The 24,703-nt window shown below is 50.1% G+C and overlaps 1 protein-coding gene and 1 long non-coding RNA gene across 12 annotated transcripts in view; one reads left to right on the top strand and one right to left on the bottom strand.

Moving 5' to 3' along the window:
* The window catches only part of ZNF470 (zinc finger protein 470), a 117,731-nt gene that overhangs the window by 57,110 nt on the left and 35,918 nt on the right, over positions 1-24,703 (bottom strand). For 7 of the 11 annotated variants that reach the window (XM_060288542.1, XM_030851279.2, XM_060288540.1 and 4 more), the window contains 3 exons: positions 22,412-22,538; positions 14,204-15,668; positions 10,224-10,373 (listed from right to left, as the gene is read on the bottom strand). In XM_060288542.1, the coding sequence (XP_060144525.1) occupies positions 14,233-15,668; positions 22,412-22,538 (1,563 nt within the window). In that variant the 3' untranslated portion in view covers positions 10,224-10,373; positions 14,204-14,232. Of the gene's footprint in view, positions 1-3,431; positions 9,660-10,223; positions 10,374-14,203; positions 15,669-22,411; positions 22,539-24,703 lie in introns of those variants that run through there. The other 4 variants (XM_060288544.1, XM_060288543.1, XM_060288538.1 and 1 more) reach the window with 3 other exon arrangements.
* On the top strand, positions 2,361-11,589 carry LOC115849721 (uncharacterized). Its single transcript, XR_009559903.1, has 4 exons — positions 2,361-2,627; positions 6,091-6,180; positions 6,607-6,733; positions 7,103-11,589. It is a non-coding gene; the product is annotated as an uncharacterized lncRNA (long non-coding RNA).

Raw genomic sequence — 24,703 nt, 5'->3', positions numbered from 1 at the left:
GAAGGTGTATTGGTATCGCTAACTGATGCTATCTCCAGGTAGATAATGTCTCCAACTCCCAGCTGGTGTCAGAGAACTGCTTGGTGGTTTGGGGAAAAATACACACACATTGGAACTGGTGTCAGAATCAGAAGGTCTAACCTCCAAAATCCTACAGCATCACTTCTGCCATATCGTATTGGTCAAAGCAACCTGTAAGGCCAACTGGCCCGAGGCAGGGGAACACAATTAGATTCACAGGTTGCATCAGACCGAAACTTTCCGGACCACCCAGTTCCAGAAACTGCCCTGGAGACATTCCAGACCACCCAGTTCCAGGAACTGACCTGGGGACTTTGAACCCAGCCCAGCCTTCCCGCCTTTCGAGGGGCGGGACTAACGGTCCCCCAGGATACCCGAAAAGACCACCAAATAAGGAATACCCTGCACCCTCCCAGATTCACCACACTCCTTTCCCTTCTTCCCCTATAAAATCTTGCCCAACCCTCGCCCTGGGTGCGACTTCTCTGGCCCCCTTTCTCTCACCAGTGAACCTCGCCCGGGAGCGCTCACTAATAAAGCTCACTTGAAGCTTTCCTGTTTCGCGGTGCCGTTTGTTAAGATCCGACCTTACACAACCCACAAAGACAGCACATGTTCAGGGAATGGGAAAACAGAGTCCAGCTCCTGAGAGCAGAAGCTGCAAAAAATCATGGCCATTTTTAATATCGAAAATGAGAATATATTTATTTATATATTTGTATGTTTGTTTTTTGGCTGCACCACCTGGCTTGTGGGATCTTAGCCCCTGGTCTTAGTTCCCTGACCAGGAATCGAACCCAGGACCCTGGCAGTGGAAGCGCAGAATCCTAACCACTGGACCGCCAGGGGGTTCCCAGAGAAAATTTTTAATGGAAAAAGGAAATGGGGGGAAAAGAGGAGCAATAAAAAAAATTTTTTTTAAAGCTTATGGGAAGAGGTAGCGTGAGGGCCCCAGTCCTAGGACCACACACATGCCCTGGGACGGTGGTTGCAGCTTCAGGGCAGGCAGATTCTGCTCTGCCTCCTCCATCGCTGCAAGCTTCAGGACCTTCTAGCGCAGATCCAAATAAAGACAAAACGCAACCACGTTCTACTCCCATCTTGCTGACCCCGTCCTGTGGCCTTTCCCAAATATATTATACCTAAGCCTCTCCTCCTGCAGTTAAATGACATGATATGTGTGTCAAGAGTTTCGGGGAGGGCAGAGTACACACTCAAATGATAATAGTAGTAAGACTTGTTATACCCAGTGAGAGGCAACGTCTCATGACTATGAGAAGATTCAAATAGTTAATCCACGTCAAGTCCTTAGGACAATCCCTGGCACTTAAAAAAGACCCCCAAAGTGCTGTTGCTATTGTGGTTGCTGTGGGTATTTTAAGAGGCCCCATCAAACTGTTATAAAACACGAGAAGCTTAGTATATGTCACGAAAACAGCTAAGGCTTTAGAACTACAACGTCCAACGCAGTAGCCAGTAGCCATAGCAACTATGAAAACTTTAATTTATCAAATTATGTACAACTAAGAATTCAGTTCCATGGCCACATGCCAAGTGCTCAAGAGCCACACGTGGTCAGTGGCCACCATACTGAACATCGCGGACACAGAACTTCCACATCTGTGCATAAAGTTGGGTAGGACAGCGCTGTTTTGCGGGCCCCAGTTCCTTTTGAAAGGACTTTATGCTAATTAACTCACGTCATCCACACAACAACCCCATCTATAGTGCAGGTTTCGTGACTGCAACCTCTTTACAGACGAGGAAACCGAGGCTCAGAACGTTAGGACACGGGTCCAAAGACACAGAGCTGGGATTTGAACCGGGCAGACCTGTCTCCCAACCAGTCCTAATCAATTCTTGTTGTTTTTTTCAGTATTGTTGAAGCAATTCCTTTCTTCCCTTCTTCATTCCTGCATCTTCCTCCCCTCCCCGCTCTCCTTCCCAACCCCCTCCCTTCCTTCTTCTCTTCCCTCTCCTTCCTTTCCCCCCTCCCCTCCCTCTCCTCTCAAGCCCCTCCCCTCCTGCCCCTCTTTTGGTCTTCCCTCCTCCCCATTTCTCCCTCCTGATCCTCCTCCCCTTCTCCCAGTAAGAGTACCACTCTCCTCCCCGCCCCTCTCCATCTCCCCCGCCACCCTCCATCCCTCCCCTAACTCCTCCTCCCTCCTTCCTTTTCCCCCTCCCCTCCCACTCTCTCCAAGCCCCTCTCCATCTCCCCCCTCCCCACTAATCCCTCTTCTCCTCCCACCTCTCAGTCCCCGCCCACCCCGGTCGGCGCGCGGAGGAGTCTGGGAGCGCGGGGTGGGTGTGGCCTCACGCGGCGCGGGGTCGGGGCGGGAGCAGCCGAGCCGCACAGGTGCAGACCGCGCTCTCGCTGGCCATATTGCGGTCAGAACCCCACAGCGGCCCCGCCGGGTTTTCGTCGACGGGGAGGAACATGCACCCTGGATCGCGGGAGGGACCCCAGAGGAGGCTCTGAATCCCTGCCCCATCCCTGCGTGCCTCAGTTTCCCCGCCTGGACAGTTGGTGCGAGGACGCCACCTGTAGCCGAGGTGCTCCGCGGGGCTCCATCCGCCGGATCTGCTCCGTTCTCGCTACTGTTTAGGTAATAGTAACGGCCCCGCCGCCGCTGGCAGTCACGGAACGTTGATTTCCTCAGTGCCGGGCGTTGAGCTGAGTGCTCAGTGCTTAGTCAGCTAAGCTGAGTGCTTAGCTGAATACTCACTCCGCGGCCCGCAGAGGGTGCCCCGCTCCAGCAGTGCCAGCGTCGCCCGCCCGGAGGTCGTCAGAGATGCAGATTCTCGGGCCCCCTCTCCCGGGAAGACCGACCCAGATTCCCTGGGTGTGTCCCCCGGGGCCTTGGCCTCCTAAGCTTTCCCAGTGATGCTGATGCTGATGAAGTGAGAGAGACGCCCTTTCACCTCGTTAAACCCTTGCAGTAGCCTGATCCGGTACGCACTGTGACTTCCCCATAACTGAGGCACCGAAAAGACTCCCCACCCCACCCCCTCGCACCATCACCACCAGGGGGTTATTAAGTGCGACTTAATAACCACACTTAGGAAGCTCCGTGTCCGGCACCATTCTAGGGGTCTTTATCTGTATTGACTCACTTAATTCTCACAACCCTATAAAGTAGGGGTATTATGTCCCTCACCTTACACAGGAGGAAACAGAGGTTAAGTGACCTGCCCAGGAACACACAACTAGGATGTGGCAGAGCCGAGACTGGAAGCCAGGCAGTCTGGATCCAGAGTCTGGTCTCTGTCAGAACAGTGCTCTCCAGGTGGGGCATCTGCCAGGCCATGCAGTGGGGTGCAGCCAGAGAATGTTAGAGCTTGTGTTCCTGGGTCGTTTCAGTCCGAACATATAGTGATTCAACTTTACTCCTTAATTCAAAGATCCGGTTTTTTTTCATAGTTTAATATCTCCAAAATTAGGATGTGTCTTACCACTGACGGTATATTGTGGTTTATTTGGCAGATTCTTTTTTTTTCCTTAGTGAGATAAAATCATGTTTTCTTTCAACCTATGGTCTCTTGGAGTAAATGAAATACAGTTTTTACTAGAGTACATGTATATACATATATACGGTATTTGGTGTAGTTACATGTATTAATGTAATTATGGTATTTCATGTGAGCATGTACTAATAGACCTTATTATATACATGTATGTACAGCATTTAGTATATCTTTATATATACACCTTATTTACAGGGAATATGGTATTTAGAGTTTATTTACCTTATATATGTATATATGGTATTTGTTCTGTGTAAATAGTTTATATGCCAATGTATATGGTATTCAGAACTGTAGTATATATAATCAGTTTACATATATCTTACACACGTGCCTATGTAGTATTTAGTGTGCATGATTACACATTACACATTTATACAGGTATAAATGGTATTTAGTACCATAGCACACAGATATAAGATCACATATATTTTATATACATATATATGTGGCATTTAGTGTGTGGTTGAACCACATATACATGTATATGTGATATTTTGTGCATATATCTTATACACATGTCATGTATATCAGTTTCTATATATCTTATATGCATGTACATATGGTATTTAGTGTGTGGTTACATCTCATATGCACATAAATATGGTATTTAGAATATGTGTACACCTTATGTACTCAAATATAGATATATCATTTTATTGTGTTTCGCAGATACTGCGTTTTCTTACAAATTGAAGGCTTGTGGCAACCCTGCATTGATCAAGCCTATTGGTGCCATTTTTCCAACAGCATTTGCTCACTTCTTGTCTCTGTGTCACATTTTGGCAATTCTGAAAATACTTCAAACTTTTAAAAATTATTTGTTACGGTGATCTGTGATCAGTGATCTTTGGTGTTACTATTGCAAAAAAACTACCACTCACTGAGGCTCAGATGATGGTCAGCATTATTTAGCAATAAAGGATTTTTAAATTAAGATACGTACATTTTTTTTAGACATCATGCTACTGCACATTTAACAGATTACAGTATAATATAGACATAACTTTATATGCCCTGGGAAACCAAAAAATTTGTGTGACTCTCCTTATTGCGATATTTGCCTTATTGTGGTGGTTGGGAACCTAACCCGCAATATCTGCAAGGTATATTTGCACCTGACCATGCATACTCATGGCAGCATTACAACAGCCAAAATGTGAAAACAACCCTAATGTCCATTAGCAGAGAATGGATAACAAAACGTGGTATGTTCACACAATGGAACATTTTTCAGCCATGAAAAGGAATGAGGCCCTGATACATACTACCACATGGGTGAACCTCAAATACACCCAGCTCAGTGAAACAAACCAGACACAAAGGGCCACATAGTGTAGGATTCCTTGTGTATGAAATGTCCAGAACAGGCAAATCCATGGAAACAGAAAGCAGATTGGTGGTTGCCAGGGCCTGTGGTGAGGAGGGAATGGGGAGGGACTGCTTCATGGGTGCAAGGTTTCCCTTTGGAGGTGATGAAAATGTTTTGGAACTAGATAGCAGTAATGGTTACACAACATTATGAATGTGCTAAATGCCACTGAATTGTACACTTTAAAATGGGTAAAATGTTAAATTTTATGTGTATTTGAGCATAATAAAAAAGGAGGGGGTGGGGGGTGGCTAGTTGTGAGCCAAATCCTTTGTAGGGTACTGGAATAAAACATAATAAAGGGAAGCCCAGTTTAGTAGGAAGAATGTTGAATATATAGATGGCGATAATAAAATAACAACAACAATAAAACATATATCCCTTACCACATGGCAAGCACTGTTCATAACGAGTTACTTACACTAACTTGTTGAAATGTCATAATGACCCCATGAGATGGGGACCTTATGCCCATTTTCTAGATGAGGAAACTGAGGCACAGAGAGGTTGAGTAACCTGCCCAAAGCTACACAGCAGGTAAGTGGCAGAGCCAGAATTGAAACCCAGGTATCTGGCTCCTGCAGTCTCACAGTTCACCAGCCCAGGCAACAGGTGTCAAAGGAGAGTGGCAGTCAAGGCCTTGGTCAGCGCCTAGGTGAGAGGCCCTGGTTCTCTCCAGAGCCCCATGAGCTGGGTCAGGGATGGTGGCCAGAGGAAACTGATGCAGTATGGAGCAGTCAAGGGCATGATGAACACTCTGCAGCTGGGGACTGATTTCTCTGTCCCTGGGCCTTTGTTCCTGGGGGCTTTTTCATCTGGTAGCAGAGCCGGACCCCAAGTGTAAGCTGGGGCCTGGGGCAGTGGTGGGGGCTCAGCCGCTTGGCCCTAAGGGTGGATCTCAGGTCCAGGTCCTGATGGGGGTGTCTAGGCAGAGTGGCCCTGGGTCTGAACCCACCTGGGAGAGACATCCCCACTCCCTACTTCCCCAGCCACCACACTGTGGCGGTGTCTGGGTAGCATGAGCCCATGGGGTGTGTGCGTGCTGTGTCTCTGTGTTTCTCTGGATGAGAAGAGCTGTGTGTGTGTGTGTGTGTGTGTGTGTGTGTGTGAATCCAGGGGGCAGGGCTAGGCCTGGTCTCTCACTGTCCCCCTTCTCTCTCCCTCCACCACAGTTCCATCAGCCCCCAGACCCCACCACCCATCCCCTGGTCACTGTGGGCAGTGGAGGGATGGCTGCCCAGCTGCCGGCTGACAAGGCCCTGGTGAGTAGTGTCAGCTCCTTGCCCTCCTCCTCGTGGGTGGCTCAGGTTGGGCCTCGAGTCAAATGAGGCCCTGCTGGAGCCCCCCTCCGGGGCCTGTGCCCTGTCACCTGGGGCAGGGTGGCCACGAATACAACTTTATGCCAAGTCCCACAAGTCCTCATAGAGAATCCTCAAACTTTGGGATGGCCTTGGGGACTGCCACACAGCCCTGAAGCCCCAAACCAAATCCAGTCCCAGCCCTGTAATAATGATGTCATCCTAATGACAGCTGACGTTTCTTGAGCACCTACTGTGTGCCACTGCCATTCTGTGCTGGGGGAGGGGGATATTCCCTGGGAGAACCCACTGAGGCCAGGGCCTTGCCCCACCTCCCTGGCTCCTCCAGCCCTGCCGGCCTGGTTGAACCAGACATCTTTGCTGTCACAGGAGTTGGTGACATTCAAAGATGTGGCCATGAACTTCACACAGGAGGAGTGGCGGCAGCTGAAGCTGGCTCAGAGGGGCCTGTACAAGGATGTGATGCTTGAGAACTTCCAGAACTTGAGCTCCCTGGGTAAAACGGGGGGTTCTGGGGAGGGCCCTTTTCCTAGTTCATAGGTGGCCCCTTCTCGCTGTGTCCTCACAAGGAGGAAGGGGTGAGAGAGATCTCATTAATCCCATTTGTGAGTACTCTGCCTTTATGACCTAATCACCTCCCAACCACCTAATGCCATCACCTGGGGATTAGGATTTCCACATATGAATTTGCGGGGGGGGGGGCACATATATTCTGTCCACTGCACACACACACTAGACCTCATTCTAGAGCCCTTGGCAAGTACTTGAGGAGGCTTCTCTTTGCTTTCCCAGCCCCCAGCCCTCACCCCTTCCAGCTCTGGGAGTAGGTGACGTGGGTGACATTCGTGTTTTCTGTCTCTTTCAGAAATGGAGACTGGAGAGGAATGGCCCAGTGGAAGCTGTCTCTGCAGGAGTATCCCCTGAGCTGGACCTGGAAGATCTGGGAGGTGGCTGCCCCTGGGGCTGTGCATCAGGAGAGGCCGGGACAGCTTCAGGAAGGGCCCCTTCAGAGCATCAGCCAGGAGACCCCCAGCCAGGAATTCCAGGAGGGAGGGGACCCCACAAGTGCGGCCCGCGGAATGCCAACTGGGAGAGCCCCTGCCGTCACTGAGAAGTCCTGTGTGCCAGGAGTGCGGGGAGGCCTCTGCACACTGCACCGAGCTGGCGCAGCACCAGCGCGTGCACGCCCTGGACAAACCCTTCGCGTGGGGCGAGTGTGGGAGACGCTCCCGCAGGAAAGCCACGCTCACGGTGCACCGGCGCGTCCACACCGGCGAGAAGCCGTTCACGTGCGCCGAGGGCAGCAAGGCCTTCTGCCAGCTTGCCAACCTCACAGTGCACCGGCGTATCCACATGGACGAGTGGCCCTACCGGTGTGCCGAATGCGGCCGCGCCTTCGTGCAGAACAAGCAGCTGCTCGGGCACTGGCGCACACACACCGGCGAGCGGCCCTACAAGTGCGGCGAGTGAGGCAAGGCCTTCACCCTCATCACCAACCTGGTGGACCACCAGCGCATCCACACCAGGGAGAAGCCCTTCGTGTGTGACCTGTGCGGTAAGCGCTTCACCAAGCGCTCCTCCCTCCTCGGGCACCAGTGGGCCGCCAGAGGCGACAGGCCCCGCCCGTGCAGGGTGTGCGGGAAGGCCTTCCGCAAGAAATCCGAGCGGGTCAACAACCACCGCACGCACACGGGCGAGCGGCCGTTCAAGTGCTATGAGTGCGGCAAGGCCTTCAGCCAGAAGGCGCAGCTCGTGGTGTACTGGTGCAACCACACGGGCGAGAAGCCTTTCCACTGCAAAGCCTGCGGGAGATCCTACAGCCAGAAGGGCTACCTCACCGTGCACCGGCGGACCCATACCGGAGAGAGACCCTTTGAGTGCACGGAGTGTGGCAAGACCTTCAGCCAGAAGGCGCACCTCTCCATTCACCTGCAGATCCACACGGGCGAGAAGCCCTTACCGCTGCGGCGAATGCGGGAGAAGCTTCCAGAAGGTGTCCTTCCTACTCTAGCATCAGGCCATCCACAGTGACGAGAGGCCCTTCCAGTGTGGCGTGTGCAGCAAGGCCTTCGTGCGGAAGTCCACCCTGGTCCAGCACGGCCGAATCCACACAGGGGAGAAGCCCTACCAGTGCGGGCAGTGTGGGAAAGACTTCCGGCACCAGCCCATGCTGACGGCGCACCGGAGGATCCCCACCAGGGAGTGGCCCTATGAGCGCAAGGTGTGTGGCAAGGCCTTCAGGTGCATCGGGAACCTCACCTGCCACAAGAAGACCCACGCTGCTGCGGGGGTGCCCGCCAGGGAGCCCAGCCTTCTGCCCACTCTCCCAGATAACCTGTCACAGGTGAGGCCTGAGATGGTGGCCAAGTTTCAGCCTCCTCCCGTCATCACTTTAGAATTAACTCAGGGACGTCAAGAGATGCCCTTGGGGCTTATGACACATTCCTGAGAATTCCCTCAGGACAGGCGATAGCTGCCGTACTTCAGCAGTGTGCGACCTGTGCAACCACACAGGGCCTGGCCCACGCTCGGTCTCACGCTCTGCAGTCACCATTTTGAAATGCTTAATAACCTCTGGACAGAGGGCCCCATATTTTCATGTTGCACCAGACTCCAAAAATTATCCCCGTTACCAGGGGAGAGATTAGATCAGGCAGGGGTTGGCAAACCGCAGCCCGGGGGCCAGACCTGCTTTCACATGGCCCCCAAGGTAAGAATGGCTTTCACACTGTAAAATAAAGTGAAGGGTTGTAAAATAAAGCGAAAAGAATATGACACAGAGAGAGCTTTTGTGGCTTGCAAAGAATACACAGTCTCTGGCCTTTTGCAGAAAAGGCTGGCCAACCCCTGCCATCAACCAACAGTTATTTGTGGAATTCCACACCCTTCCTCAGCACAGGCTGGCAAAACCCGTTTGGTCTCATGGTCCCTCTTGGTGGTTCCCTCAGGTGGGCTCCTGGGACTAAGTGGAGGAGACTGGCTGGCTCCGTTCTTTCATTTCCCTCTAGGCCTTTTTAAATATATATTTATTTATTTATTTTTGGCTGCATTGGGTCTTTGTTGCTGCACGTGGGCTCTCTCTAGTTGCAGCGAGGGGTGGCTACTCTTTGTTTTGGTGCACGGGCTTCTCATTGTGGTGGCTTTTCTTGTTGCGGAGCATGGGCTCTAGGCGTGCGGGCTTCAGTAGTTGTGGCACGTGGGCTCAATGGCTGTGGTTCGCGGGCTCTAGAGTGCAGGCTCAGTAGTTGTGGCACATGGACTTAGCTGCTCCACGGCATGTGGGATCTTCCCGGACCAGGGCTCGAACCTGTGTCCCCTGCATTGGCAGGCGGATTCTTAACCACTGGGCCACCAGGGAAGCCCTTACTGTGGCTCAGACCAGCTGCTGTCCTTGGTGCTGAACATCACCTGCGTACCTGGCACTTTACCGGGAATAAACGTGATTCTCCGTTAAATGGCTGTTTATTCACTGCAGGATCTGGTGTCTCTGCCAGAAAGGTTTGTCCAGTGGGAGCTTGTTGTAGCTCACTCACTGTATTCGTTTGCTCCGGCTGCCATGGCAAAAGACCACAGACAGGGCAGTGGGCTTGAATGGCAGAAATCTATTTTCTCACCGTCCGGGATCAGGGTGTGAGCAGGGTTAATTTCTCCTAAGGCCTCTCTCCTTGGCTTGCAGATGGCGGCCCTCCTGTGGCCTCTTCACGTGGCTGTCCCTCTGCCCGTGTGCGGCCTGGCATCTCTCTCTCTCTTCTTAGGACACCAGTCATTGGATTAGGGCCCACTCATATGACCTCACAGAACCCTAATTATCCCTTTAAAGGCCCTATCTCCAAATCCAGTCACATTTTGAAGTTACTGGGTGTTAGGATTTCAATATATGAATTTGGGGAGAACACATGCAATCTATAACATCCTTAAATGGCTAGAAACAGCCTTTTGCAACTGTAGCTGCTGTCTACATGTTACTGGAAAGCATGAGCACCCACCTTGCATTTTGGGTGGCAGGGGGAGACAGTAACCCCCCACACTCCTCACTTTCCTTCCTTCCTGGTGCAGAGTTCGTCCTGGGACGCAGCTGTCCTGCCAGAGACCGCATTTCACACTTGCATCCAGGAAGGGGCATGGACCACTCCTCCCTGTGGAAGGTGAGGAGAGGGATGTGTCCAGAAAAGGTTGGGCCTTTGCCACCTGCCCTTCCCCCATCCGCCCCCTGGATGCTGACCCCAGGGTGTTTCCAGAAGCAGTGAGCTGAATGTGGTAGAGGGAGTTTGGACCCCCGAGTCACCCTGTGGAGATCCTCCTACGATTGGCTGCAAGGAATTAGGCCCCAGGTCTTTGGGGTTTGTTGCTGCATTTCGTCCATGCTGACCCAGCTCTGTGACCTCACCATCACCTCCACCCTGTGTGGGAGGTCAGGCATCACCTCCACTGAACAGACAAGGAGGCACCGAGCAAGCTCAGGTTGACCACTGGGTGAGTGGCAGTACCAGTGGTTGAGCCCAGGATCCCCTGACCCCAGAGCCCACTTGATCACTCCTCCACTCTGCAGGGGCTGCAGACCAGGGGTCCAATCTGTTTCTTGCCCCAGATGTCGTTGGTGTGGCCTGCTTGGGCCTGGCCCAAGTAGCATTTCTTAAATATGGGAATTTGGTGCTGTTTAGGAAACAGAAACATTGCACATAAAAGCTTTCAGCTCCAAGATCTTGAGCAAAGCATTAGTACTCTGAGCCTCAGTTTCCTCAGCTGAAAAACCAGGATAATAATAGCATTCTAGATAGTGCTTATTAATATTTTATTTGACTGTTGATAATAGAGCACTGTATTTATTATTTACTATTAATTAATGATAATAGAGCACTATTATCAATAGTAAAATAATAAGATATTATTAAGGTGTGGATGAGGCATCTATTAGACAATAAGCCTGCTTGACTCAAAGCACTTTATGTTCACAAGAATCCCATCCAGTATGTCAGGGGGTCATAAATCTGTGATTTGAGAGAGAATGGTTTGCACCTCTCCTGAAACTCCAAAACTTCCAGGAGATTCCTGGCCATCACCAGCTTCTGGATCTGTGTCCAGGCCCTCAGTGAATAATACTGGACGGTGACCATGGGTCTCTGATAACTCTCCAGGGCTTGTCTCTGTCCAAGGTCTCAGTTACCTGCATCCCGTCCTGACCTACCAGGGACCGGGTGGCCCTGAGAGAAGAGGGTGCTCCCACACCCCTCCTCCCCGTCCTTTCCCATTTGATGAGAGGACTGGGCCAGGTGTGGAAAGGTCTAGCAGGGCGAGGCTGAGTGTCCCATCTCATGAGTAGGAGGTGATGGGAGGGAAGCACAGGAGGAGGGTGGCGACATGGCTGCTAGGCCAAACCGTCAGAGACCCCTACTCTTAGCTCCTACTGGGGGGCCTAGAAGGTTGCCAAGCTCCATGTGCTCGTTTTATTGAAAGCCCATGTCTCATGCCCCTGCCTGACTGCACGATCTGCCTGGACAGGTCCTCAGGGTGCAGCCTGAGGGATGGTTGTCTCCACTTCGTCCTGGAAACACCCCTGGACGACACCTCCCAGCCTCCATGTAGGTCTGAGGGGAGGCAGCTGTCAAAGGCGTGATAGACAGTGGGAGACACTGGGCCACTTCCGGTCCGGTGCTAAGGTGTTGGTCAGACTTACCTCCCCCAGGCTGCCTCCCCTGACCTGCCGCTGGAACGCTCATGGTGGCTGGCAGCCAGCTCTGACCAGCCCTGTGTCCTCAGGGGTGGACGGGATGTAGGTCCTAAGTGACCACAAGGAGTGCGACTGGGTGGAATTTTTGGTCTGAGACTGAGAGAGAAGCGAGGGAGCAGGAGAGAGGCAGAGAGGCTGGGGGCTCTGTTGTCTGAGGCTCTGTGTTGCCAGGACCTGCAGCTTAGCCTGCCCCTGACTATCCTATCAATCAACTTCGGAGATGCCCACAACCCCCTTTTTAAAGCAGAGGGAACCGAAGCACAGAGGGTTAGAAGGAACTCATTCGCTCACAGCTGGGGCTCACCTTCGATCCATCCAAGGCTCACACTTGCCCTGTGCGTCACAGTCACTCACCCGGCCACCCCTGCCCCGCCCCCCCAAGCAGGAAACCTGATCACATGACATCTGTTCTTGCCAACGGGAATGGGGGCATGGCGACGAAAGCTGGTGCAAACAGATGTGACCCGGAGCCTCTCAGTCTCTCTGGGCCCTGCCCCCATCCCGTGGTCAAGAGAGCACAGAGGACAGCCAGGACCGGGGGCTCTCGTGGTGACCAAGGCAATGAGAAGGCTCCCCAAAGAAAATGTCACGTGCAGCAGGACCTCACTGTCACAACAAAAGCCAGAGAGGCCATCCGATGACGCTGGGGCCGGCTTCTCCGTGTCATCCCACTTCTGCCCGACTGTGACCTGGGCAGAATGGACCCCACGCCCACGTCAAGGGTGGACAGTGGTTTCAGGCCGATCTGGGCAGTCACTCCCATTCATTCCCCTTCCACAGCTACTATTTCAAGGATGAGGGCGAGACCCATATCTAAGCCAATAAGCACATGGCATTTTTCTGGTCAGAACAATCAGCCCCTGGTGAGTCCAGCGGAATGAAGCGTAGGGCTTTTTTGCCAATGACTGGAAGAGGTCTGTCTCCATCTGCACGAGACTGAGGAAGTGTGTCAAGAGGAGCTGCTGGAAACCACCATGAAACCACAAGGGAAGCCAGCCTGAGGACGAGGCCAGTGCGTGAAGGGAGAGCCAGCAGACCACGGGGAGGCAGAGCTGTGGTCCTGACGCGCTGTGCGTCTGGATCAAGCCCACCCTGATGCCTGCACCCTGACATTCAAAAACTGTCCATGTTTCTACATGGCTGTTTTTCCTACCTACAACACGAAGTGTGCTTACTAATATAAGTGGTTGCTTAAAATGAATTATTCTTTGTGCACGCCAGCGTCAGGAAGTGTGGGACATGCAGACACTCCAGGACATTTGCGACCAGTAGCACAGAACATTAAAATAAAAAGGTGGTGGAAAAGGTCCCAGAGAGGGGAGGCTGGGGGAACTCTATGTGTACACAAAGCTTCAGGTCAGCCTTAGGAGACTCCAAGTTTAACTGCAAAAGATAACTATGTAAAGAGACTCAGATGTGCAACTTATTGAATCCGGTTAAGTATTTTAACCTGAATATCAAGCCTGTTGTTACTCGCTCCCCTGCCCTCTCCCACAAGCACTGAAACCGACTTTGACAGCACACCTGTTACCTGTATCTTTCTCACCTGATGACTGTTTAAGATGACACTGGTCTCCCTTCATGAAAAGTTTTATTAAAAAAAAAATTTAACAGACCACTATGAGAAACTTTGGCAGCCAAACCGGTTACTGTTATTGCTAACTCTGAAAAAACATTTTTTTCCTCTCACGAACTTGCCAATTTCTACCGCTTATTAGCCTGGGGGGAGGAGGCTTCCAGTACGGTTTAGGGAGACTGCAGGGGGGCTGGGATATGGAAGGACGACGAAGGGTCCCCCTCTAGCTCTTCCCCATAGAGGAAACTCACTGACAACCTACATCTGGACTAGACCGAGGGTGTGTGTGACAAGGGGAAAAACGTCCCCACGCTCTTATCAAGTCCTGCACGCCTCTCCCCAACTTTACTATCGGAACGGAGACCGACCGGAGGCTCCATCTCAGCGCTTAAAATGTACTGAGCGCTTGGTCTGGAACCCCGACGCGCTCCGTTCCTGGAACTCCCGCGAGTTACCAGCCACAGCCAACCTTGCAACGTTCCCAAGTACACTGGGCACGGAGGAACTTGCCTTCCGGCTCGGTGGTGTGGACGCCCGGCCGGGAAGGAGCGCGTGAGAACCAAGACCCCCACAATTCCTAAGAGCCGCGGGGCTGCGCCACCCTGGGCCAGCACTTGAGAACTCCCAGAGAGCCGACGGCCCGTGCTAAGGACGCCGCCCACCTGGTGTAGACTGGGGCGCCCCAAGCACCCTAGGTGTGGATCCTCAGGTGCCGCGTGAGGTTGGTGTTCCGGCTGAAGGTTTTCCCGCACTCGCCGCACCTGTAGGGCTTCTCCCCGGTGTGGATCCTCTGGTGAACTGTGAGCGAGGAGTTCTTGATGAAGGCCTTGCCGCACTGCGCGCACCGGTACGGCTTCTCGCCCGTGTGGATGCGCTGGTGTTCGATGAGGTAGGCGCTCTGGCTGAAGGCCTTCCCGCACTCGCCGCACGCATACGGCTTCTCGCCGGTGTGGCCCATCTGGTGTACCACCAGGGACGAGCGGCCCGTGAAGTGCTTCTTGCAGATGTAGCACGCGTACGGCTTCTCGCCGGTGTGGATGCGCTGGTGCTGGGTCAGCGCGGAGTTCTTGCTAAAGGCCTTGCCGCACTGGCCGCACTCGAAAGGCTTCACCCCGATGTGCAGCCTCTGGTGCTGGATCAGGTAGGCGCTCTGGCTGAAGGCCTTGCCGCACTCGCCGCACGCGTACGGCTTCTCGCCCGTGTGGTTGCGCCGGTGCAGCGTCAGCGACGAGCTCTTGTTGAAGGCGCGGCCGCAGTCCCCGCACGCGTACGGCTTCTCGCCCGTGTGCGTGCGCTGGTGCTCCGTCAGGTGCATGTTCTGGCTGAAGGCGCGCCCGCACTCGCCGCACACGTACGGCTTCTCGCCCGTGTGCGTGCGCTGGTGCACGATCAGGTGCATGTTCTGGCGGAAGGCCTTGCCGCACTCTCCGCACGCGTACGGCTTCTCGCCCGTGTGGACCCGCTCGTGCTGGGCGAGGGAGGAGGTCTTCCGGAAGGCTTTCCCGCACACGCCGCACGCGTACGGCTTCTCGCCGGTGTGCGTGCGCTGGTGCACGATGAGGTTCATGCTCTGGCTGAAGGCGCGGCCGCAGTCCCCGCACGCGTACGGCTTCTCGCCCGTGTGGACCCGCTGGTGGATGGTCAGCGACGACCGTTCCAGAAAGTGCTTCCCACACACGTCGCACTGGAAGGGCTTCTCCCCGGTGTGGATGCGCTGGTGTTTCACCAGCGACGAGCTGCGGCCAAAAGCCTTGCCACACTCGCTGCAGTCGTAGGATTTCTTCTCCACATCCGGTCTGGAGGGTTTACCAAGGTCCGAGTTACCTGCGAGGTTCTTGCCCCGCATGGCAAACGGGTGGACCCCTGCTTCCCGCGGACCCCCCGACCTGGGTGGCGCCGGGGTGGGGCTCTGGTTAACGAACGCCAGCAATTCACGACATTCGGGGTCCGACTCCCGGGACATTTCCAGCCGCCCCGGGCAGGTCCTAGCGCTTCCCCGCCGCGACTCCACCCTGTCACCCTGCGTCCGCGCTCCGTCCACGGCTGAACCCCAGGCCCCGGATGGTCTGTCTTCCGAAATCTCTTCCTTCAGGTCCGGTTCTTTCATTTCAGGTCTCATTTCCAAGTCTGGCGGGGGAGGAGGAGAGGAGAAGAAATGAACGCGGTTAATGCTGGGTGGAAGTAATTTCCCAAGCGGGAGTGGGTAAGCGACAGGGCACGGATGGAGAAGCTAAGAGCAAAGCAATGCGCTGACGACACACGTGGTTTCAGAAGGCAGAACCAACCTAGGAGGTGAGCGGAGAACTAGAAATGTCCCTTTCGGAGCTCGGAGGAGACACACAAGTTGGGCTGAGAGGGCGCGGGTCAGAAAGGCTCTCGCAAACCTGAGTGAGGAGTTTCTGCAATGGATTCCTCCCCTCCAGGGTCCATCCTGAATATCCCCAACCAGTCGTGCTTCGCAGAGCATCGATTTTGTATTAGAAATGATACAAATACAGCTGACGTTTATGGCGCGTGCAGGTTACCCCGTCTTTCCGGGCCCCGGCCCAGCTCCATCCCGCCCTCCCCAGCCCCGTAGGCCTCACTCCCCTCCTCCACTGCCCAGTCGTGGAGCGCAGGTATCCCCGTGGGGCTGGCTCCAGACCTCTCCTCTTTGCACATCCATCCCTTCCTGGTCACCAAGCGAAGTCTCCAATCCCCTCCCACGTGTATCCTGTTCATTTCTGTTTCCTGTCTGAGGTCCGGACTCTGTATCATGGACCTAATGGCTTCATTCCCAACATTTAAAAGTTGTGAGATCTTACACAAAAATGTCACGAAAAGTGTGACGATATGACCACACAAAGCCTTTATTCCTATGAGGCGATAAAAAGCAGGAGTGGAGCAGCAGCTGTTCCCCGACCCCTCATTTAACCCCCACCTGGCCCCACCAACACTTGAGTTTGAGACCTCCCCTCCCCTAAGTCATGTCATGCCTTCATGGCCCCGCCAAGGGAGTCTGGACTTCTATATAGTGATGCCTCCCAAATGTATGCCCCCCACCCAGACCTGCTGAGTTCTGCTGAGGACTATTCAGAAGCCTCCTGTGTCCCTCTTGGGTATGGCAAACCCGTTTAACAGGAAACTTGTGATTTTGGAACCCTCACCCCCACCCCAAATGATAAAAAAAAGAAAGAAAGGCTCATCAAAGAGATGTAGCAACATAGTCAGACATAGAAGGACACTCATATGAGGTCCCCAGAGGAGTCAAATTTATAGAGACAGAAAGTAGACGGTGGGTCCCAGGGGCTGGGGGAGGAGGGAACGGGGAGTGTTTACTGGGGACCAGGTTGGGGAAGATGAAAAGGCCTCTGGATGGATGGTGGTGATGGTTGCACAACAATATGAATGTACTCAATACCACTGGACTGTACATGTAAAAAAGGGCTAAAATGGTAAATTTTGTGTTATATGTATTTTACCATAATTTTAAAAAGTGTTTTAAAAATAAAGATTTAGCAGTCATTTTTGATTCGTCCCTTCCCTCGCATCATCCAGGCTGTTGAGTGCCACTGGATGGGCAAAGCAGCTTGAGCCAGACCAAATCTCTCCACCAACACAGCCAACCATCGAGTCAGGCACCGCAGGTTTCCTGCCTACACCCTCTGCCCTCTACAAGGCGCTGTCCACTCAGTGGTAGGGATCTTCTCAGGCAGGCCAAGCCCTCCAGCATCTCCCCAGTGCACTGAGAATCAAGGCCAAGACCTTCCCTCCTGGGCCCTTGGGCAGACAGAGCCAGCCTGGATCCTGCCGACCACTCCAGACTAACGCACCTTCCTTTTCTTCAGGCACACTTGCCCTGCGGCTCCCTTTTTACCCCCTTGTCTGTGCTGAGCTCTTCCTGCCTTGGGCCTTTGCACCTGCCGGCTCCTTGATACTCCTTGCGTGCTCATCCTCAGGCCTCAGTTAGCATTTATCCTCCATCCTACGGTGGAAAGGAAGATCTCTCTTGCTATCCTCTTGCCTGCTTCCTAGTGATCGTTCGTTATGGCCTGTGGCAACTTGTCTTTGGCCCTTGATCTGTTTACTACCAGCCCCTGCCCCGCAGTGGAAAGTTGAGCTCCAGGAGGGCAAGACCCTGGCCTGTGCCTGGTTAGTTACAGTACCTGGCACACAGAAGGTAGCAGGTAAACATGCACTGCACACTTGCAATGTGCCCAGCACGGGGCTGAGCAATCGGCACAGATCATTCCGTGTGGTCCCCACAACCATGTAGTTATGTTTGAGATTATACCCATTTTACAGACAAGGAAACAAGCTCTGAGAATTAAGTCACTTACTCAAGGTCACACAGCATACTAGAGGCAGAGCTGAGATTGAAGCCTATGACCACAGAGCCACGGGCCCTGGTCAGTCACTGTTTTGCTATGTTCTTATGCTTTCCCATGCCAGAGCAAAGGATTTGAGAAATACTTGAGAGTGATCCTGGCTTAGTGACCCTGGGGTGTGGCGTGACACCCAGATGTTAGGGCAGATGGAGGCATGGGGCATGAAGGCCCCGTGACATGGGTGGGGGTGACTTCTCAGTAGGAGGAGGAAAGGAAGGCTGATGGTGGGTTTGGTTTGGGGTGCATGGGGTCTGAGACGTGCTGGGGACATACACTGGCCTGAGCCTGCAGAGATGGGAGGCAGCGGAGTCTCGGTTGTGAATAGAGTTGAAAGTCCTCTGGAATAAATATGAGAGCTGGAGGGAGCATGCCAGCAAAATCCCAGAGTTAAGGGGCAGTTAAAAGGGGGCGGCCTCCCTTTCAGGGATTAAAACCCTTCAGGAGATGTGGCAACATGGATGGACCTAGAGAATATCATATTTAGTGAAGTAAGACAGAGAAAGACAAATATTATATGAAATCACTTATATATGGAATCTAAAAAATAATACAAATGAATCTGTATAAAACAGACAGACACAGAAAACAAACATATGGTTACCAAAGGAGAAAGGGGGGGGAGGGATAAATTAGGAGATTGGGATTAACAGATACACACTACTATACATAAGCTAGATAAGCAACAAGGATATATAGCACAGGGAGCTACATTCAATACCTTGTAATAACCTATAATAGAAAATAATCTAAAAATACATACGTGTATATAACTGAATCACTTTGCTGTACACCTGAAACTAACACACTATTGTAAATCAACTCTACTTCAATTAAAAAAAAAACACAAACACCCTTCAGGAGAGATGATTTGCAAAAAAGCAAACATCAGCTCTTACTCGTGAAAAGGTATGCAAACACAGCTCAACGTCAGCCAAATTAAAAGGACCCTGCCATATGGCTTTTCACCAATCAGATCAGCAAGGAGCAAAGCATTTGATGATGTGTGGCTGGTGACAGTGTGTGGACATGGGCCTTCTTGCCCACGGTCAAGGGAAATGTTAACAGGACAACGTCTGTAGAGGCCATTTCGGCAACAAGCTACAAACATCCAAAATGTTATTCATCCCTTTTGGTCTAAATGTGGATTTTTTTTCATGGTACTAGATTTCTTGTCCTTTATAGTTTCTTTTCCCATATTATGTATTTCCACAATTGCTTCTGATCACAAAGTAATTCACACTTGTTATTAAAACATCAAACATCAAAAAATAACATAAAATGGAAGTCTCTTGCAATCTCACCATCTAACAGTTTGATGTATATTTTTAGAATTTTCTCCCAGTGCATACTTTAAAAAAATACACACAACACACCCCGTATGCACACACACATATGAACACACACTGTTGTTGTTGTTTTTCTGAAATGTGGCCAAGATAGAGTAACAAAGATAAGATTTCCCTCCAGCCTACAGCCTAAAGCAATGGGAGGAAGAGAGGACAAAATATATAAAGCAAAGGTTTTCAAGACACCGGACATGAGTCAACAAAGTGCAGTGATTCCTGAGACATAGGACTCAACAGAGGCAGGCCCTACGACCACCCAACTTACTCGCAGGAAAGTTCGCAGGCCACAGCACAGGAGGGGAAACTGAGGCGAAGCCCCGCAGACTCCCTGAGTTGAGGAGATGGAATTGAGAGACGGAGGCAGGTGGAGTTCACAGAACAGAGTACTGGACAGCAAAGTGTGGAGAGTGGGCTCTGGAGACAGGCAAGGTCCTCCCTCCAGGACTTGGGTTACTGATCAGAACACTCATATACAGAAACTACCCAAGGCTGGAGAAAACCACCCGAAAGGAATTGAAAACAGTACCCAGAGCCGACGCAGGGCTGGGAACAGTGCCTCCTCACACCAGCCATGTAACTCACACCATATAATTCATGGGGCGTTGGGCAGAACACTCAGAAGGGTCTTGTGGAGATTAAGTCGTCCTAGACTGAACACAAGCCACAAAGGCAAAAATGAAAGCAGGTCAAATGACGTGGTATTGGTGTCAAGACAGACAAATAGATGGACAAAACAGAACAGAGTCCAGAATTAGACCCACACATACATGAACAGCTGATTTTTGACAAAAGTGCAAAGGCAATTCAGTGGAGAAAATTCAGTGGAAATTTTTCAGTGGAAATATTCAGTCTTTTCAACACATGGCGGAACAACAGGACATCTATTTGACAAAAAAAAGTGAACTTGAATTAACATTTTGCATCATTAGAAAAATTAACTCTAAGGGGATCATAGAACAAAGTATGAAACCTAAAACTATACAACATACAGAAGAAAACCTTTGTGGCTTTGAGATAGGCAAAGATTTCTAAAATCTGACACCAAAAGCATGATCCCTAAGGCAAATAATTTATCAATTGGACTTCAAATTAAAAACTTCTCTTCAAACAAATGATGCTGGGGAACCTGGATAGCCACATTCAAAGGAGTGACATTAGACCCCTTTTTAACATCATTCACAAAAATTAACTCAAAGTGAACCAAAGATGTACATGAAGAGCTACAACTATTAAACTCTTAGAAGAAAACACAGGAGTAAATTTTCATGGCCTTGGTTGGTCAATGGTTTCTGAGATATGATACCAAAAGCACAAGCAACAACAACAAAATAAATAAATTGAACACATCAAAATTAAAAATGTTTGTGTTTCAAATGATGCCATCAAAAAAGAGAAATGTCTACCCACAGAATGGGACAAAATATTTGCAAAGCATCTACCCGATAAAGGACTTATGTCAACAATAATAATAATAATAAACATATAAAGAACTCTCAAAACTCAATAATAAGGAAACGAACAACCCAACTAAATAAAACAGGCAAAAGACTTGAACAGATATTTCACTGAAGAGAATATACATGTGGCAAATAAGCACATGGAAAGAGTCTCAATATCAAATGAAAACTACGATATGATAAGACTACACACCAACGAGAAAGGCTGAAATGAAAAAGATTGAGCATACTGAGATTTGGCAAGCACATGGAGCAGCTGAAACTCCCACTCACTGCTGGTGGAAATGTCAAATGTTACAACTGCTTTGGAAAAAAGTTTGGAGTTTCTTTAAAAGTTAGATATACACCTCATATCTGAGCCAACCATTCTACTCACCGGTGTTTACTCAAGAGAAAGGAAAGCATATGCCTACAGAAAAACTTGTACACGCACGTTCACAGCAGCTTTATTTGTAACAGTCCAGAATTGGAAACAACCCAAATGTTCATCAACAAGTGAATGGATAAACAAATTGTGGTCTATCCATAGGCAGAATGGTATTCAGCAATAAAAAGATGTGAACTATTGATACATACAACAACATGGGTGAACCTCAAAATCATCATGCCAAGTGAAAGAAGTCAGACCAAAAAGAGACTACATGCTGTATGATTCCATGTACATAAAATTCTAGAATATGCAAATTAAACCACAGTGGCATAAGGCAGACCAGTGGTTGCCTGGGGACGGAGGGTGGGTACGGGGAGGGAAGGGAGATATTACCCAGGGGCATGAGAAACTCTTCGGGGTAATGGATATGTTCATTATCTGGATCATGGTGATGGTTTCCTGGATGTGTACAGATGTTGAAATACACTGAATTATTCTTTACATATGTGCAGTTAATTATAGGTCAATTATACTTGCACAAAAACTGTTGAAGAAATGGGACCATACTCTAGCTCTGAAAGTTAGTGTTTCAACAACACATCAAGGGACATCATTCCATGTCAGTGCCTACAAAGAGTGCTCATCTTTGAAAAGCATGGTTTCCATCATATGGCTACACCTTGATATGTTAGTCAGTCTTGTACATGTGGGCATTTAGGTCACTTCTATTTTTCTTCCTAAGGAAAACTTTGTACACATATAGAAAGATTTCTGAAGGGTAGATCCCTAAAAATGGAGTTGTTCAAAATTTGGCTGATAATGCCAAACTGTCCTCCAAAAGAGTTGTCCCAACATTATACTCCTAAAAGGACAGAGTCCCTTTCCCGATACCTTCATAATGCAGGCTATTATTCTTTTTCATTTCTGTGTACCTCATGAGCAAAAACTGTATTTCCTTGACTCAGTTTGTATTTCTTTGACTATTAGTAAGATTTAAAAATCTTTTATAAAGCGTGATTCCATGTATTTCCACATTTATGAACTTCCATCTATAAGTCTGGCCATCATTCAGTCTTTTTCTTATTTATTCCTAGGAGCTCTTTACATAATTATAATCCTTTGACTGTTATCCATGTGGTAAATATTATTCCCCATTTCATCATCTGTCAACTTTATTTTTAGCTTTGAGTGATTTAAACTTTCTATGTAGTCAAATCTGTCAGTGATTTAAACTTTCTATGTAGTCAAATCTGTCAATCTTTTTTCTTATCTCTCTGTAGTCCTCACGTGACAGGCTGATGGTAAGTTACTCAGCGAAGCTGCCCCTTACCCAGTGAGACCAGGTTCTGGAGGTTCTCTAGCATCACATCTCTGTACAGGTCCTTCTGGGAAGGTTCCAGCTGCTGCCACTCCTCCTGGGTGAAGTCCACAGTCACATCCCTGAACGTCACTGACTCCTGTAAGAGGAAACCCACAACCACTCACCGCAGGACCCTCCTTACAGAGGTCTGGAAGAATGGCCAGAAAAGCCAAGAGGATTTCGGGAAGGCACACAGGATGTATCTGAAGTGATTTCAACAAGGACCAGCCACTCAGTTATCTTGGTGCCTCATTATTTGGGGATGGTCCTCTGACAGAGAAATAAAACAAATATGAGGCTGTTTAGAGCAGAAAGTCACAGATTTGAGAGACAGAGAAGGAATCAAAGGCAAAATGATCATAACCCAGTGAATCAACACATTCATTAGAAGCCCAACAAAGGCAGAAACCTAGATGGAACCCAGTAGTTCACCAAAGATTCCTGAGCCCCTACAAAGCTGCAGGCACTGAGGAAGGTGCGGGATACAGACACAGAAGGTTTAAGAACTAGTTCCTCAAAGGAGGGGCAGACGAAAACACCTGTAACTGACCCACAATCTGGTCAATACTGTCATGAAGGTATGAACAAAATTCTCCAGGCCCCTGAGCAACAGCAGCTTTAGGGGGCGTCCGGGAAGACTTCAGAAAGGTGACACTGAGTTTAGGCTGGGGGAAGGATCAGTGGTCAGGTCCTTGGGGGGAGATTCCGGAGGGAGGAAGAGCTTGGGTCAAGACATGAGGCTTAAAAGGCAGATTAGACCATTGAGGAATCGTGAGAAGTTCATGTGGTGGAAGCATAAGAGACTTTCCAGCTGATGCTGTAAGCCCTGGGGATGAAATGAATGTGGCTTAGCAGGGAGAGATGATGATGGTGATGGTGATGGTGGTGGTGGTGGTGGTGGTGGTGATGGTGGTGATGGTGGTGATGGTGATGATGATGGTGATGGTGATGGTGGTGATGGTGATGATGATGGTGATGGTGATGGTAGTGACAATGGCTGTGGTGATGATGGTGGTGATGGTGATGACAATGATGTTGTCAATTGTAGGTCACAACACCTATCACTTCATAGGCAGTTGCTATGTACCAGGTATTATTCTAAGGATTTGTTACAGGTTGAATTATGCTTCCTCTCCTCCAAATCCATGTGTTGAAGTCCTACTCCCAGCACCTCAGAATGGGACCTTATTTGGAAATAGGGCCACTGGTTAAGATGAGGTCATACTGGAGTAGGTGGGCCCTAATCCAATATGACTGGTGTCCTTATAAATAGAGGAAATTTGAACACAGAGACATGCACACATGGAAAATACCCTGTGAAAACAAGCCAAGAACTACTGGGAGCTGAGAGAGAGGCCTGAAATTGATTCTTCTCTAGACCGTTCAGAAGGAAGGGTGGTTTTCCACATATTTGTTTTGACCCCCTACTCTAAACAATGTATTTGCAGAAGTTGTTTTCATTATTATTATTTAAAGTGCTCAAAGGAAAATTCCTGGAAATCATGTGTGTTTACTTTTTATTTAGATTTGTCATTTACAGGGACGTGGGCAGGTTTTAATGTTTTCCTAACCACGCTGGTGATTTAGGTGGATTCTGGAAACTTTGAGTTTTTGTTCTGTAGTTAATTTTTTTTTTTTTTTTTTTTTTTTTTGCGGTACGCGGGTCTCTCACTGCTGTGGCCTCTCCCGTCGCGGAGCACAGCCTCCGGACGCGCAGGCTCAGCGGCCATGGCTCACGGGCCCAGCCGCTCCGCGGCATGTGGGATCTTCCCGGACCGGGGCACGAACCCGTGTCCCCTGCATCGGCAGGCGGACTCTCAACCACTGCACCACCAGGGAAGCCCTGTAGTTAATTTTTATTAAAAAATGTATTACTTGGGGAAAAAAAATCAAGGTGTTGGCCCAGCCAACACCTTGATTTTTGACTTCCAGCCTCCAGAACTGTGAGAAAATATATTTCTGTTGTTTAAGCCTGTCTGTGGTACTTTGTTATGGCAACCCTAGCAAACCAATACATCCGTCTTGCTCTCTACTATTTCCCCAGTGTTTAGTACAATGCCTGGCATATAGTAGGCACTCAATGAATAGTTCTTGAATGAATAAATGGGTCAGTAAGGATGGTGTGAGGATTAAATGAGTTAATCCATGTTTGACACTCAGAACAGTGCACAGCATACAGTAGGTGCTACAATTACTGCCACCCACATCCACAGGTCCTTGGTTCTCCCCAGTGCTCTGAGCCCCCGACACGAGAACCGTGAA

Source organism: Globicephala melas, chromosome 19 (assembly GCF_963455315.2).
Source record: "Globicephala melas chromosome 19, mGloMel1.2, whole genome shotgun sequence".
NCBI lineage: Eukaryota > Metazoa > Chordata > Mammalia > Artiodactyla > Delphinidae > Globicephala > Globicephala melas.
This window is presented reverse-complemented; position numbering and strand designations above follow the sequence as displayed.